Source organism: Tamandua tetradactyla, chromosome 6 (assembly GCF_023851605.1).
Source record: "Tamandua tetradactyla isolate mTamTet1 chromosome 6, mTamTet1.pri, whole genome shotgun sequence".
Lineage (NCBI taxonomy): Eukaryota > Metazoa > Chordata > Mammalia > Pilosa > Myrmecophagidae > Tamandua > Tamandua tetradactyla.
Window position 1 is genome coordinate 117,459,274 of NC_135332.1, and position 17,909 is coordinate 117,477,182.

At 34.3% G+C, this 17,909-nt stretch overlaps 1 protein-coding gene across 14 annotated transcripts in view; it reads right to left on the minus strand.

Moving 5' to 3' along the window:
• Positions 1-17,909, minus strand: part of STAU2 (staufen double-stranded RNA binding protein 2) — a 363,048-nt gene that overhangs the window by 262,995 nt on the left and 82,144 nt on the right. For all 14 annotated transcript variants that reach the window (XM_077167009.1, XM_077167004.1, XM_077167001.1 and 11 more), the window contains 2 exons: positions 16,599-16,758; positions 13,391-13,526 (listed from right to left, as the gene is read on the minus strand). In XM_077167009.1, the coding sequence (XP_077023124.1) occupies positions 13,391-13,526; positions 16,599-16,758 (296 nt within the window). The remainder of the gene's footprint in view (positions 1-13,390; positions 13,527-16,598; positions 16,759-17,909) is intronic.

The window sequence follows — 17,909 nt, forward strand, 5'->3', positions numbered from 1 at the left end:
TTTAGATTGCCTTTGTTTTCTTTCATCAGAGTTTTGTAGATTTCCTCATGGTTTGTATGATTTATAGACTTTTTACACAATTTCTAAGATTTTTATTTGCATATGATTTTTTGGAACCAATGTAAATGGTGTAATGCTTTAATTTCAAATCCCAATTGTTCATCGCCAGCTTACAGAAAAGCAAAGGACTTTTTTTCCAGGAGTTAGCTTGTTTGTGGGGGTAATTTTTACATAGACAACCATGTCAACTGCAAATAAAGTTTTATTTATTCCTACCAAATCTGTACACCTTTTATTTCCTTTACTAGTCTTTTTGCATTAGCTAGGACTTCACCACAATGACATTTCCTTGACCCTGTTCTTAGAGGAAAATATTTGGTTTCCCACCATTAAGTACATTGCTAGTTTTAAGCTTTTTGAAGATGTTCTTTATCAAGTCAAGGAAGGTCCTCTCCATTACTAGTCTGCTGAGAATTTTTACCATGAATTGAATTTTGGCAAATGTTTTTGCATCCACTGATATGATCACATGATCTCCCTTTTTCAGCCTGCTGATGTGATGAATTACACTAACTGATTTTCAATTTTGATCCAGACTTGAATACCTGGAAAAAGTTCTACTTGGTCATAATGTATAATTATTTTTACTAATTGTTGGACTCAATTTGCATCTATGTTCAGAAGAGATATTGGGCTTTAGTTTTCCTTTCTTTAAATGTCTTTGTCTGGTTTGGGTAGTAGAGTAATGCTGCCCTCATAGAATGAATTATGAAGTGTTCCCTCTACCTCTATTTTCTGGAATATATTTTAGGAATTGCTACACTTCTCCCTTGAATGCTTGGTAGAATTCACCAGTGAAATCTTGTGGGCCGAGTTTTTTCAGTTTTGGTTTTTAATTAATTTGGTATAGGTGATTAATTACTGATTCAATTTCTTCAACAGACACAAAACTATCCATATTATCTATTTCACTTTTGTGAGTTTTTGTAGATTGCATTTTTCAAGGAATTGGTCCATTTCATCGAAGGTATCAAATTTGTGGGTCTAGAGTTTTTCGTAATAGTCTTTTATTATCCCTTTAACATCTGTGGGTCAAGAGTGAGGGGGCCCCTCTTTCACTTCTGAGAGTAGGGATCTATGCCTTTTCCTTTTCTTGGTTAGCCTTGTTGGCAGTTTATAAATTTTACTGATCTTTTCAAAGAACCAGCTTTTGATTTCATTGATTGTTTCTACTGATTTCCTATTTTCAATTATACTGATTTCTGATCTAGTTTTTTTTATTTTCTTCTGCTTACTTTAGACTTAATTTTTATTAAGTTTTTGTTATTTATTTTCTTCTGTTTACTTTAGACTTCATTTACTTTTCTTTTTCTAGTTCCCTAGGTGGAAATTTAGATTATTGATTTTTGATCTTTCTTCTTTTCAAATATATACTCAATGCTGTAAATTTCCCTGAAAGTGGTGCTTTCCCTTCATGTACCACAAATTTTGGTAAGTGGTATTTTCATTCAGTTCAAAACACTTCTTAATTTCAGAGACTTTTTTTAACTCACATATTATTTACAAGTATATGGTCTAACCTCCAAAAATCTTGGCATTTTCCACTGTCTTCCCGTTACTGATTTCTAGTTTAACTCCATTGTAGTTCGAGAGCATAATTTTGTATGATTTCCATTCTTATAAATTTGTTAAGGTGAGTTTTACAGCCTAAACTATGGGCTACCTTGATGAATGTCAGCTTCAAGCTTCCCATGTTAGCTTGAGAAATATGAGTGTTCTGCTATTACTGAATGAAGTATTCTACAAATGTCAATTAGATCTGGCTGACTGATAGTGCTGTTTAATTTAACCATATCCTTGCTGATTTTCTCACTGCTAGATCTGTCAATTCCTGATAAAGGAGTGTTGAAGTCTCCAAATATATAATAGTGAATTTGCCTATCTCGCCTAGCAGTTATACTTAAGTTTTTACCTAATGTATTTTGATGCTCTTCTGTTAGGCACATACACTTCAGCCTTTCTGATGGGGTGGGAATGTCAATGAGGAAGAGAAAGGTTCTATAATCCCTTGATTAGGTCTCAGTCTTCTAGTAACCCTGTATCCTGGGCTATGACCTTCACAAGTGCTACCAGGTTTCTTTTTCCTCTTAAGTGAGACAGGAAGGCTAGCAAAGGTTTAGTTAAGTTTTTTCCTTCCCTCAAGTCGGTTAGGCTCTGGTAAAACTCAAGTTAATTAGTACCTAGTAGGACAGTTTCCCTTGAGAGCAGGCCTTTGTTAAGAACAGAATATTCTGTTTATATTTCAAAATGGTTACTTTTTACCTTCCCCTGCTGAAGTATGAGATTTTTCCCCGATGATCACTCTGAGAACTTAATGGGGCTTCTGGAGGTAAAGCTTACAAAAGTGCTGGCCCTCCTAAGACTTGGTCCCCAAGAGACTTTATGTCAAGGTAGTCCATGGCTTATTCTCCAGCAATTGAGTAATTACCATACCATCTGCTAACTCCAGTACCAACTTCTGCTCCCAGTTAGCTGCTAATTTTCTGTATTCATCTCTCCTTCTGTGGGCTGCAAGTTCCCCTGTGACCTCAACTCTCTGAAGTATCTAACAGTTGATTTTCAGTTTGTTCAGAATTTTTCTTGTTGTGGGGATGGAAGGGTCAACTTCGAAGTTCTTTACATGTCAGACGAGAAACAGGGAGTTGGCTAGGAAATGGGCAGTTGGATAATAGATTTTTAATGTGTCTTTATTATGGATTTAGATTCATTTCCCCAAATGGATTTTACTGACATTTCCTCCAAATGAGCTTTTAAAACAACCTAATTCAACATTGTAGCATATGTAAAAATATGAGAAAATTTACAAAAATTCATCTTACAGCCTACCTTTCAGTTCTACCATTATACAAAGCAGCTGTCCTCTTGAAGTATCATTAAAAAAAAATGTTCTGGCATATATTCCATTTATAAAGCATATGATAAAAGAGAAAAGAACATATTCCCCAAATCAACAGATAGAGATAGCATACACTTAACTATAAAAAGCAATTCCTCATTTCATTTATCCAAGAGGCTCTGAAGTTATGTACTTAACTAACATTTTCCTATTTAGGCTGAACCACACGAAACTACATTTTATAGGTCAGAAAAAAGGTCAAAGAGTGATAATTTCATTATCATTGCTCAGATGTGGCGCGTCTCTCTCTCTCAGCCGACAGAGCAAGCAAACTCACTGCCCTCCCTGTCTCTATGTGGGACAAGACTCCCAGGGGTATGGACCTTCCAGGCAATGTGGGACAGAAATCCTAGAATGAGCTGGAACTCACCATCAAGGGATTGAGAAATTCTTCTTGACCAAAAGGGGGAAGAGCAAAATGAGACAAAATAAAGTGATAATTTCATGTAATTATCTCCTTTATCAGTTAACTACTAGCTTTGGAAAATTAACCAAAGTGAACTCAACCAGTCCTCATGTTGGTTTATCAATACACAAGCACCATCTGGTGGCAGAAAGCAAAAACTGTAGGTTTATACTTGTGCATGAATGCTGGTACAAGTATCTGCAATGTTTTCAACTGTTATACTTTTAAGTATGTTTTATAAAAAAGGACATTACACATCAGTGAAGATTGCTTATATTTTGAGCAAAATAAGTATCAAGACAAAATCACAATAATCAGCAAGACACACGGTATAATATAAAAACTCTGAAATATTAGTTATTTTCATAAACTAAAATCTCAGTTACTTCTCATTTTACTGACAACTAACATAATGAAAAAATTCCGTTTGGATGCTTCAAAATTTTTGTTTCACCTTTTTCAATTTCCAATGAACAAATGCCATAGCTATCCATAAAGTTCCTTCAAAGCCTTATACATTAAAGCCTTGAGGAGGTACCGGCTCTGCCCCTAGGAACAAGTATATAATAGGCAAAGTAGCCCAAATCCTTTGTTTTTAGTTTGATATGACTCATACCATACACGTTAAGAGGAGGCAATTCTATTAATCTAACAAGTGACTGGACCATTAATCAAAGGCAAATGAATATAATCTAGATACAAAATATGCCCACCATTTCTGAGGAAAGAGGTGGTTAGCAAAAAACAATGTCATGCCGGGCATGACATCTGAACAAATCTTGGGGTTTGTTCAGATGAAACTTAATCCTGCAAATGATAGGCTAAGCCTATTTAAAATTAGGCCTAAGAGTCACCCCCAAGAGAACCTCTTCTGTTGCTCAGATGTGGCGCGTCTCTCTCTCTCTCAGCCGACACAGCAAGCAAACTCACTGCTCTCCCTGTCTCTACGTGGGACATGACTCCCAGGGGTGTGGACCTTCCAGGCAATGTGGGACAGAAATCCTAGAATGAGCTGGAACTCAGCATCAAGGGATTGAGAAAACCTTCTTGACCAAAAGGGGGAAGAGCAAAATGAGACAAAATAAAGTGTCAATGGCTGAGAGATTCCAAACAGAGTCGAGAGGTTCTCCTGGAGGTTAGTCTTACGCATTAAACAGATTATGACCTGTTTAGTTAAGGTATAATGGAGACGCTGGAGAGAACTGCCTGAAAATGTGGAGCTGTGCTCCAGTGGCCATGTTTCTTGAAGATAATTGTATGATGATATGGCTGTCGCAGTGTGACTGTGTGGTTGTGAAAGCCTTGTGTCGGATGGTTCTTTTGTCTACCTTATTGATGGACAAGTAAAACACACAAATTAAAAATAAATAAATAATAGGGGGAATAAATGTTAAAATAAATTTTGTAGATTGAAATGCTGGTGATCGGGGAAGGGGAGGGGTAAGGGGTATGGTATGTATGAACTTTTTTCTGTTTTCTTTTTATTGCTTTTTCTGAATTGATGCAGATGTTCTAAGAAATGATCATGATGATGAATATACAACTTCGTGATGACAGTGTGAGTTATTGACTATATAGCAGGAACAGTATGATCATCTGATAATGTTTGTGTTTGTATGTGGTTATGTATCATATAAAAATAAATTAATTAAAGAAAAAAGAAAGGGAGGAGTAAGGGGTATGGTATGCATGAATTTTTTTCTGTTGTCTTTTTTATTTCTTTTTCTGAATTGATGCAAATGTTCTAAGAAATTATAGTGATGATGAATATGCAACTATGTGATGAAACTGTGAATTACTGATTATGTATGTATGTAGAACGGAATGATCATATGTTAAGAATGTTTGTGCTTGTTGTCATATTATTTAATTTAAAAATTAATTTAAAAAATTAAAAAAAAACAATGCCATGAAATGGTTCCAAAATTGAATCAGGGCAAACCAATGAATACAAGTCCTTTGGGGGAGGAAATAAAAATCCTAAATGAACAGATGGGTCACTGGAACTTAGGTTGTGTCCTAAACAATGGCAATTTTTTCTGCAAAGTACTCAGCACAATACCATTCTGGAAGCTCTGGACCCTGAAGTACCTCTATCCACATGTACTTCTGGATAAACCCTCAAAAACCAAGATAATCTCTGCACACTCTTCCACGAAGCCTTAGCATGAAACAGCAGTCTCTTCTAAATAGCTTAAAACATTTTTTAACAACACATTCAAGGCTGAATTCCTTTTCTTTCTAAAAACTGTTCTAATTTCTCTCATGGTAAACAGTATCACTAGCCATCCAGGTATGTGACAGTATCCTTAACACCTCATCCATTCAATCACCAAGTGTTATCAATTCTACCTTCCAAATGTCTGCAGACCCTGTTCTCTCCTCTAAAATCTTCACTGGTGCAGGCCATCATGTTAAACCTGATTGTAGCACTATCCATTCAGCTTTTTCCCTTGAGTTTTAATCCTTTCTAAACTATTCTCCATATTTTTGCCAAAGCAGTATTTCTAAAACACACAGCCAATCAATCATTTTATCATTCATCTTAAAATCCTTTCATGAGGGAAAACTGTGGTATTTACAACAGATTACTGAGTGGCTACAAGAACAAATGAAGTTGTGAGGCATGCAACTAGGTGAACAAACCTTAAGGACAGTAGGTTGAACAAAATGTCATAAACAAAAAGACTAATATTATTATTCCTCACTCATATGGACTAACTATAATATACAAACTCAGAGAACTGAAGTCAAGGGCATGGGTTATCAGGGTGCGGCCTGTGGTAAAAGGTCATGGATTGTAAGCTCTCACAGCAGTCATATATATTTAGGATTTGTAACTGATATTTCTAAATTCTGAGATACTAAGCTATTTTTATATAACCTGGTTGTTCCCTGAATCATCAGCTATTTATGTGACACCTGAGAATTGAGTTAGAACACTGAAGCTATGAAAGCAAGCATTATCCCATTCAGTAAGTGTTAAAAGAAAGCTAAAAAAGTGATCAAACTTCATCTAGAGATATGAATGGAGATGATTTGGATAGGACGAAGGCAAATCAGCATACTGGGTAAAGGATGATATGGTCCATATTTTGAAACCTCGGTACTAGACCAAAGGGAGAGATGTTTATTTAGCGCAAAATTTATATTTTGGGTAATTTCCTAATTTAACTTGTATGGCCAGTTTACTTGAATACCATAATTACATGAATAGGGTGGGAGATCTTGTTGGTTTGTACGGACTAGTGTGATGCCCCAATACATCCCAGAATAATTTGGACAGAAGATAAAAAGTATTTCAAAGCCCCCTTCGGGGACTGGGGAGAAAGTAAGAAATATTCAACTTCCCCATCTGGGAAATTCCTGATATTCTCACAATCAGTCGGGATGACCAATTCACTAGGCTCCTATGAAGCTTATTCCTGCAGAGAAGCCAAGCCTTTTGATAATTATACCTAAGAGTCACCCCCATAGAACCTCCATTGTAGCTTAGATGTGGCTTCTCTTTCTAAGTTAACTTGGCAGGTCAACCCACTGCTGTGGGAAATGACTCCCAAGGGTGTAAATCTTCTTGGCAACATGGGACCTGACTCCTGGGGATGACCTGGGACCTGCCATCATGGGAACGAGAAAGCCTTCTTAACCAAAAGGGGAAGGAGAGAAATGAAGAAGGAAGACAAAATAAAGTCTCAGTGGCTGAGAGATTTCAGAGTCGAGAGGTTATCCTGGAGGTTATTCTTACGCATTGTATAGTATTCCTTTTTAGTTTATGGTGTACTGGAGTGGCTAGAGGGAAGTACCTGAAACTGTTGAACTATGTTCCAATAACCTTGATTCTTGATGAAGACTGTTTAGTCTTATAGCTTTTACATTGTGACTGTGTGATTGTGAAAACCTTGTGTCTGATTCTCCTTTTGCCCAGGGTATGGACAAGTGATTAAAACAAATAATGAGGATTAAAAACTAAAGAAAGAAAAGGGGTAGATAAAGGATACAAACTGGGTAGATTGAAAAAAAATGTGGATCAATGAGATGGAAAGGTGAAGGGTATGAGATGTATGAGTTTTTCCTTTTTTCTTTTTATTTCTTTTTCTGGAGCAATGCAAATATTATGATAAAAATGATTATGGTGAAGAATACACAATTATGTGATGATATTGTGAACCACTGATTGTTTAATATGGTTGGACTGTATGTGTGTGGGTATTTCTCAATTAAAAAAAAAAGACACCATCAAACTCACAGGACATCTGAAGATGTATCCAGAAATACTTCAAGTGATGAAAGGTACAGAATATATGTTAAAACACAATGGAGGGGATGCAAGGGTAGTTCAGTGGTAGAATCCTTGCCTGCCATGCGAAGACTGGGTTCGATTCCCAGCCCATGAAAACTAAAACAAGCAAACAAACCAAAAAAAAAATTCCAACTAATGGTGCTGCAATAACAGGATACTCCCACAGAAAAAGAATGAAATGTGACCCCTGCCATACAGCATACAAACTAAAAAAAAAAAAACACTATGGGGTCACAGGGGCCACAGTGTGGGTGGGGAATGGGGAGTTAATGTGTAATTAGAACAGAATTTCTCTTCGGGATGATGGGAAGAAATAATGAATGGTGGTAATGGTAGCATAACACTGTGAACACAATTAACAGCACCATTAATTAAAAATGGGAAATTTTAGGTTGTATATATATTACCGGAATACAATGTTTAAAAACAAACAAAAATCTGTAGGGACTGTACAACAAACAGTGAAATCAAAAGTAAACTATGGAGTATAGTTAATAGAACAATTGTAAAATCTCTCATCAATTGTAACAAAGGTTACGCTAATGCAAAATGTTAATGATGGGATACGATGGTTAGGTCTGGTGTTAACTTGGTCACATGATTATGCCTAGTTGTCTGATCAGGAAAGCACTGAATATTTTGTGGCTTGCTAATTAAATCATCACTCAACCGAGTGCATCTGTGGCTGATTTTATCTGTGATCTACTAAGGGATGCCTCCCACAATGAGATAATCCATTCATTGAAGGCTTTCAAGGAAGAAGAGAGATTCTTTCAGTGCTCCTTCAGCCAGTGAGCCTCCCCTGTGAAGTTCATCCAGACCCTTCATCGGAGCCGCCAGTTTCACAGCCAGCCCTACAGATTTTGGATTTTTCCATTCTCACAGGAGCCACCTTTATAAATCTCATATTTACAGAACTTTCCTGTTAGTTCTGTTTCTCTAGGGAAACCTGACTAACACATGGGGCTATAAGAAGACTTTGTGTTTATGCATGATTTTTCTATAACTTCTTTCATTAAAAAAAAAAACAAAAAACATTGCTTGGAGAGTTAAAAAAATATATCTTTCCATGGCTCCCAGTGACCTACAGGATAAAATCCAAACTTCTTGGCATGACACCTGAAGACATACAGATGATGACCTTACTGATCTTCAGACTTTCATTTCAGACAAACCAAATTGACTTAAGTCCACACATACACCAAACTTTCCTAGGTTTCTTGCCTTGGCTCCCAAAATCTGGAGTGCTTTTCATTCCTTTCTTTACCTGGCTAACTCATAGTTAACCTTGAAGATTCAGTCTAAGTGTCCTGGGAGGCTTCTTTGATAGTCCAATATAGGTAGGTACTTTTTTCAATGCTTCCATACCATCATATTGCTTCTTCTCATTGTGTTCTTCTTCAACTAGACTCAGAGTCTACTAGACTATGTCTTTCCTCAATGTCTTTCCTCTAACCCATCAAATGGCATACAGCACGCATTCAATAAACGTTCACTGAATGAATGAGACCTCACAAATGCACTTTCATATGCACTTTTGTCCCTGTTTAGCAAATAAGGAAATTAAGGGAGGGAGAGTGCTCTACCCAAGAGCACAACACTAAAAGTATCAGAACTAGGATTCGAGCCAAATTTTCTGACACTGAAGGAAATTATTTTCCCTTAGAATTTTTGCCTTTGGGAAACTTCACTCTATGCCTATTCTATAAAATAATCCTTCTCTGTATAGTAGATTAGGTGAAGTGAATATTTTTTATATGTGCATGTATAATCCAGACTTGGCCAATTAAAATTAAATTAAAGTTCCCCAAACACAGTTTGAACAACTAATTCTGGGATGGACAGTCTACTCAAAGCCTTTCTTGGGACTTTTCCAAGAATTACAAAAAAAAAAAAAGAAAAAAAAATTTGTCCTTCTAATATTACAAGTCAAAAGAATATGTAGTAAATGAGATACTGCAAATGGATGTGAAATTGTTTGAAAATAAAGTCAAGCACAAGAAATATGAGACAACAGAGAAAGAAATGGAAAATGAAGAATAACACTAAGCCCCTACATCCAACCATGTCTGCAGATCTCCCCAAGAGACCTCCCAGTTACATGGGCCATTAAGTTCCCATTTTTGCATAATCAAAGTTCTGAGTTGTGGCCCTCTGGAAACCTGCATCATAGTTCTTCCGTTTTCTTTCTACCCTTTTTAGGCTCTGCAGAAAAGTCTAAAAACCCTCCAAAAAAGTGAAAGGAAAGTTCACTTTATCCATTAAAGTTTACTTTATCCATAAAATGTGACTGTTCTAAGCAGAACTCTTAGGTGAAGCCAAAATAAAATTCTTGTACTCCTCATGACAATCATGGAATCAGATCATGAAACGAGAAACTGCCAACAAAGGAAGAATTTCAACATTCTTAGAAAAAATCTAGGAAAGAAAAAAAATCAAACCCGAAGCACGGGACCCTCAGCCTCCTCCTCTGACCAGTTCCCACAGGCTCTTTCCTCTGAGTACTCCGGCTGCACTAGCCTCCTGGCTGTTCCTCAACATCACAGGCACAATCCTGACTCAAAGGATCTCTGACTTCCTGTTTTTTCTACCCAGAATGCTCCCCCTCTTGACATTCACCCAGCTTTTTTCCTCTTTTCCTTTAGATTTTTATCAAAAGTCTTCTTCTCAGTGACTACCTTCTCTAACAGGAGAACACTTCATATTCTCTTTCCCTGGTTTATTTTCCTTCTTTGGTCTTTATCACTATCTAATGTGATAAATATATTTCTCACTGCCTTCCCTAGAACATGAACTCCATAAGGACAAGACTTATGTGATTTTCATTGCTTTTGCACCAGATTTTTCATTTAAAATTTTATAATAAATTTACTAGTCAATTTAGCAAAATTTCAATAAAGGACCACAGATAGCAAAATATAACAAAATGTTAGAACACAATATCCTCATCAATCTATTTATAGTAGTATATTAAAAATGAAATATCTTGCGAGTATAGAAAACATATTCCTAATTCAGGTGACCAAACGTATCTATTGTACTTAAGTGAACAACTAGTTTTATCTGTACTGGGTAACTTCAGACTGAAGAGAAAAACAATGGGTATGTTATATTGAAAAAGAGAAAGAAAAATGTTATATTCCTAGAACCTTCTAAGTGTTGAGGACACAAAGATGACAGCTAATGAGCCTGCCAATAGGTGCCCTACAGGAGAAAAGGAGATGCTACAAGACAGAATGGGAATGGAACAACATACCAGGGTATCCAAAGGGTTTAAACAAGGTCAGTAAGAGGAGGATGGTAGATACTGTCTGGAAGTATTACATGAGCACACACACACACACACACACACACAATGAACACAAATCACCACCTCTGGATTTCAGCAGGCAGACAAGAACAATACACAGCTACCTGGTGGACAAGGAATATCTGCCCAAAGTTCAGAGAATCCAGACAACAATACAAATCACTCACACAGGCTCCCTTCTATCAGGATGACAGAGTGAAACTCCCAGATGCACCTGGGGAAGAAAAAGGAGAGGGGGCACAAGTCTAGGAGACTGCACTTTGAGCAATAAACGCCTAAAGGAGCTATTTACAATTTGAGGGACTAAGTTCTAAATGGATAGGATTAAAGGCAATTTTCTCAATACCAACCAAGATACCAAAAAGAGTTATATTATTTAGAGACTAAATTATCTTCTCTGCACATCTGAGTTGTAATGTCAGTAAGTGTGTAACACCAATAACAAAAGCATTGGCAAATATATATTACATATGAGGAAAAAATATCTTAGGCTTAAAAGCAGTGGAAAAGCATCACACACAAAATGAATAGATTAGACCATTAAAATGAAACCATAAACCAAATTTTAAAGCAGGAAAATTACAAAAATAACAGTTACAAAAATAATAATGCTATTATCTTCAATATAAAAATTTGAAAAAATGTCAAGCAATGCAATAAAAATTTGGCAAAGTAAATTAAACAAGTGTAAAAGGAAGAAGAGCTAATACTCTGTTTTCCAAGTATAATAAGCATTCTCATATATTAAAAGAAATTAGTAAAAGCTTTAATGCAATTTGGTAACACATTATTCTTTTTTAACTGCATAGTGTTTCTTAAAGAAATACAATGACGTAAACAAAGATTTACATATATCAAGTTTACTGCTGCATTGCTTATAGTGTTCATAAATAAAAGGGGAGAAGATAACATAGATGATCAAAAATTATAAAGTATACCATAGCTATATGAAGCACTATATAACCATCAAAACTTTTCAAAGATTACTTAAACATAGGAAATATGATAATATTAAGGGAAAACAAGCACAAAATATTGTATGTACAGTATGAACAAATTATGGTATATTCATACAATGAAATACTATACAGTAACAAATTTGAAAAAAGAAAGATGAACTCCTGACATAAGCAACATGGGTAAATCTCAAAAAAACAAAGCAAACGAATACCAAAAAATACCCAAAAACCTATTATCCAAAGTAAAAGAAGCCAGACAAAAAGAAGTGTCTGTAAGGAAGTTCAAAGGAGTCTATAAGAAGTTGAACAACTGGCAAAACTAATCTATGAAGGCAAAAAATTAGAACAGTGGTTATTTTTAGGTGGGGCAGTATCAACTATAAAGAACATAAGGAAAATTTTCAAGGTTATGGAAATGTTCTAGATCTTGATTTGGGTGGTGATCAGATGAGGATATACATATATAAAAAGTCACCAAATACAGAATAAAAATATATACATGAATAAAATAATAATTTCTTAGAGTATTTGGTGCCTACAAATAAGAAGAACTCAGTAAAACAATGACTGAAGGAGAAATGAAGACTCATGCCATATTTGGTGAAGGGAATATTGATTTCATATTGAAATCTGATTGCCTGTCTGTTCTCATCTCATTATTATCTGCCTATTCTCACCTTGTTATAGGTGAATAAAATAATAAAGTCATTGTGATGCATATGAAAAATTTGTACATTTTATCATATATATACCAAACCTTAGTAAAGTACAATAAAACCACATATACAAAAAATTTCAATGTATTAAATATATTCACATGCAAAGAAAAAATAATACAAAATACATTAAAATATTAATGGGGATTCAAATTATTTTTATTTTCTTTTTGCCTTTCTGTACTTTCTACATTCCATACATAGGCTTTTATGATCCAGAGAAAGAAAAAAACACTAAACTTAATTTTGAAAATTCTGCCATATTTGTAAACGAAAATTCTGTTACACATGTAACTATTAAAAAATCAGGCAATGTATAGAAAAACTTAGCAAGTCCTTACTTCCTCCAATAAATTCTCTATAAATCACAAACACTCATGTTTGTAATGTATTAGGGCAAACCAGAAAAACACTGAGCTAAGTACCTGCCTTAATTGCTGAGTGAAAGAATGAGAAAGTCAACTGGGAAGTCAGCACTATAAACTGTGGAATGACTTTTAAAATAGGTCCTTCAATAAACACAAGGTTCTTGTGATTCAATAAAAATTAATCCCCCAAAACTTTTTTAACTGTATTACTTATATTATTTTACTACTTTTAACTTGTATTCCTGTGGGACTTCAAATTCCATGCCAAATGTCTAAAGTAAATTTATTTTCAACGAAAATCCTCTTCTAGTTTCAGAAACTTTTGCAATATGTATAAAATAATAAGAAGAACCAAACCAAAGAAGAAATACAAACCTCTGATTGTACATGCCCCGAAAGTTGTAATTAGCTCTATAATTGGGGAACGGCTTTGGGTCTAATGGCCTGTAGATGGCAGGCTCTCCCCTTTTCATAGCAAGCCCATTCAGTTCCACAGTTGGAGTTATACTGCCTGTATTTAAAAAAACATATTAAAGGCACACGGTGAAATATTTCCAGCATAAATCATGCAACCTATATAATTTATACTAAATTTAATTATCATCGAAGAAGCGAGAGTAGATGGCACATCTATATGAATTTCCAACTAAGCAAGTGCATAAAAAAAATAAATAAAATACAAAAATAGTTTCTAAATAAATCTCTTTGGAGTTTTTATAGTATTTTCTGTACCTTAATGACTGAAAATTTCAGATCTTTTGTCACATTATTTCAAAATAATGTAAACACAAAATTCTTAATTTGCTTATTTTGGATATTATTAAAGAAATGTTTAAAGAAATTATTTAAGTAACATTAAAGAAACATTATTTACCCAGAAAGCTTAGATGTATTTAATCATTAAAAACACTATTGTCTGTGAATACTTTAATTTATATTTTGGTAACCAAGTAGCTAAACACTGGAAATCAATACTGGGTCATCAGCAAAAATTACTAAAGCAATTACAAAAATTTAATTATTGGAGTCACCTAATGAAATTTTAAGTTTTTTTCTGTAACCAATAACTAGACAAAGTAAACATAACTGATTTTCTATATGGAGAACGATGGCTGAAATTAGTATGTCACCTATTCCTAGGGAATATTAAAATATATAGCAAACAGCACTATTGAAAAAAGCAAAAGACTAGAAACAATCCAAGAGACTATCAATAGTATAATAAATAAATATAGTGTATTTACACATTATAATACTATGAAATGCTATACTGCTTAAACACAACATGATTAATCTCACAAATGCAATACTGAAAATACAAGTTATCAACAAAAGTATACTGTATGATTACCTCATGCAGGCAAAACTAATCTAAAATTAGTTTTAGAAATCAGAATAGTGGTTTTCTTTGCAGTTAACCATAAGAAGGGGCATGAGGGAGGATCCTAAGACACTGGGTAAAGACCTCTCTATCTTCTGCAGAGTAATTAAACAGTGTTAACATTCACCAAATTCTATACCTGTAAATTTGTACACTCATCTATACATGATATCATACCTTATTTTAAAAGTTTACCCCTCAAAAATCTATTCATTCTGCCTGCTCAATGCACCGTTCAACAGAGGAAACTTTTATCTCCACTGGACTTTCAGATTCCTTCCTGTTTCCTTCTTCTGACTCTTTTGCTGGTTTATTTCCTTCCATAATCATCTAAATGTGGACTTCAACCAAAACCCAGCATACAGTTGATCTTTCTTTATACTATATGCCTTGGAGATTCATTCATTAGAATGGCTTCAACCACTGGATCAGTAACACTTATTCCTTCTGTTCTATTCCCAATGCCATTCCCAATAATCTTGCAAAGTATGGGGCATATGGTACTCAATGTGTGTGAGTTTCTTTTCTTCTTTCCTCACCCATAAACTACGGCAATGGTTTCCTATTTAATATATTCCTCCTTCCATTCACATCAAACTAAGCTTCTTAAAATGCTCTTTTAAATGTATCATTCACCTACTCATAAATATTAAACAATTTTTCCAATTAAATTTACAGATAAAATTTAATCTCTTAGAGCTGGCATTCAAGTCCATCACAATTCAATACTTATTTACATCTCCAATCTTACTTCTTCCTAGTCACCAATTTTTTTTAAACTAAACCCACTGTTCATATACATACTTCAATGCCTTTCCTCATAGTATTCCCTACAATATTCTTTCCTCTGCTCTATACCTACCTAATCACCATTCAAGGGCCGTATATTATTTCCTCAACTACTTCAGTCCATGTTTATTATTACCTATGCTGATGGCTTTATCATCCAATTGGTTCTTAATCCTTACCACTAAGTTATGCATTTATGTTTAAGATTATAATATTCTTACAGAAAAGAACACTATTTTATACCCTTTAGATATATAAAAGAAGAGTTTAATATATAGTGGTGGTAGTATGGTGCTAAAGAACAACCAGTAATGTGCAGAAGTTTTTAAAAAGTAGAGCCTCTGCCCAACCTCAAATACAACAGAATGTTTTTTTTCTTAATTGTAATACTATTTTGGCTTCTTTACATAAGAATAAATGCCAGAATCCACTGAAAAGAAACAGAGAATAATAACAGGGAAGCCAGAGAGTACTGGGATTTGAGAGAGTAGACTAGCTCTACCTAACATGGCACATCAGATATAGAAAGAATAAGTATCTACATGATTTGATTATAAAAATAAGCACATTGGACTATAGTTAAATAGATTATACAGTCACTGTTATCAAGCACAATGTCTTTTTTACTAATCCACAAAAATACACAAGGCAATGTTGATCCTAAGGTAATCACTTGAATTAATATGTTAATAAATGAATGAGTAAATGATGTTATGGCTGCTACTAAACTTTTAAACTTTTAAACATTTAAACTTATTATTATCAGTTAATACTCTACGTCCAATACAGGTTTGGTCTATTCCAAATATATAACTGAACATATAATGTTGCTGATAATGCCTGTAATCACAACAACTTTTTAAAATTATTTTTAGCATCTTAAAATTAGAATGATCATTTGCCTATCTGTATATCTGCACACAGGCGGCTTTTTGGATTTATGATTTTCTTAATAAATTTCTTTTAAATGTTCTAAATTGGATGTCAAACATTTTTAAAATTTTATACCCACAAAGAAAAGAATAAGATATTTAGGGCTAATTTTATTAAACTAAAGCAAGAATAACTAATTTATTAAAATTATATATTATGTATTTAAGAAAAGAAATTGACAATTTCTGTCTTTTTATTAAAAAAAAAAGTCATACTTTCTTTGCTTTGTATCTAAGAGTGTTTTTGCCAACATTTAAAAGTAAATAAGGGGGCAGGCCACAGTGGCTCAACAGGCAGAGTTCTCGCCTGCCATGCTGTAGATCCAGGTTCGATTCAATTCCTGGTGCCTGCCCATGTGAGAAGATAAAAAAAAAAGTAAATAAGGAACCTTTATTGTACTGATGAAAGCAAAACTTAAAAGAACAGCTCATACAAAAAAGGCTACAAAACACAAAAGAAGGAAATGAGTCACTGCCATACCTGGATTATTATTCACATTACTTTTGGGTGGTTTCTGAACTGGTTTGGGAAGCGTAGATTCAGACAAAGCTTTATTAGCAACAGCTTGTTGGGCCTTCTTTATACTGCTCCCTTCTGATTCCCATGTCTGGTCACCAAGACTCAGTTGCACTGAGAACATCTTAGAAACATAAACAGACAAAGAAAACATTATTTTTTTTCTAATCTGTGCACCAAAGTTATTAGAAAGTAAAAAGACAACCAAAAAGAATGGGAGAAAATATTTGGAAACCAAATCTTTGATAAGGGATTATATCCAGAATATATAAAGAATTGCTAACTTACAACAAAATACAAACAGCCCACTTAAAAATAGTAGACAAATTACTTGAATAGATATTTCTCCAAAGAAGATATACAAATGGCCGATAAGTGCAATAAATGTTCAACAATGACATTAGCCATTAGGGAAATGCAAACAGAAACCACAGTGAGGTACCACCTACATCCAGAAATAAGACTATTTTATTTAAAAAGACCACTACAGCAACAACAAATAACGTGGCAATCCCACTTCTAGATATATACTCAAAAAAAAGCAGGAACTCAAGTAAATACTTGTATATCAATGTTCACAGCAGCATTATTAACAATAGTCAAAAGGAAGAAGAAACCCAATTTCCGTTAACAGAGGAATGGACAAAAAAATGCGATTGGAAAAAGTTAGAATGGGCATGGCCCAAATACCTCTAAAGAGTGGGAGAAAGATCAGAGATGATGGTGGAGTTACACAGACAAGGTAGAGTTTACCAAATGAGTATGAGTGCTGAATCATTATACTGATTTTTTTTTTCGCCTCCAGTACCTTAGGGTAGCTAGAAATAAAAACCTAAAATTGTGGAATTGTAACCCATACCAAACTCTAAAATCTGTTCTACAACTAATTGTTGCAAAGTACTTTGAAATTTATTGCTTTTACATATATATGTTATTTAAAGAGAAGGAGGAGTATAACAGAGAAGATTTAACAAATGAATATGACTGCTGAATCATTATATTGTTATTTCTGTTGGTCTCCAGTGTCTTGGAGCAGTTAGAAGAATAAATGAAAAATCGTGGCACTGTAGCCCATACTGAATTTGTTTTGTAACCTCATGTTAAAATGTACTTGGGAATTTATTGCTTTTTTGTATATATGTTATATCTCACAATAAATAAAGAGAAAGAAAAAAAATTGATATATACTTACTATGGACTATTATTTTGCTATAAAAAGGAGTGAAGCTCTGATATATGCTACAAAATGGATGAATTTTGAAGACATGGTGAGTG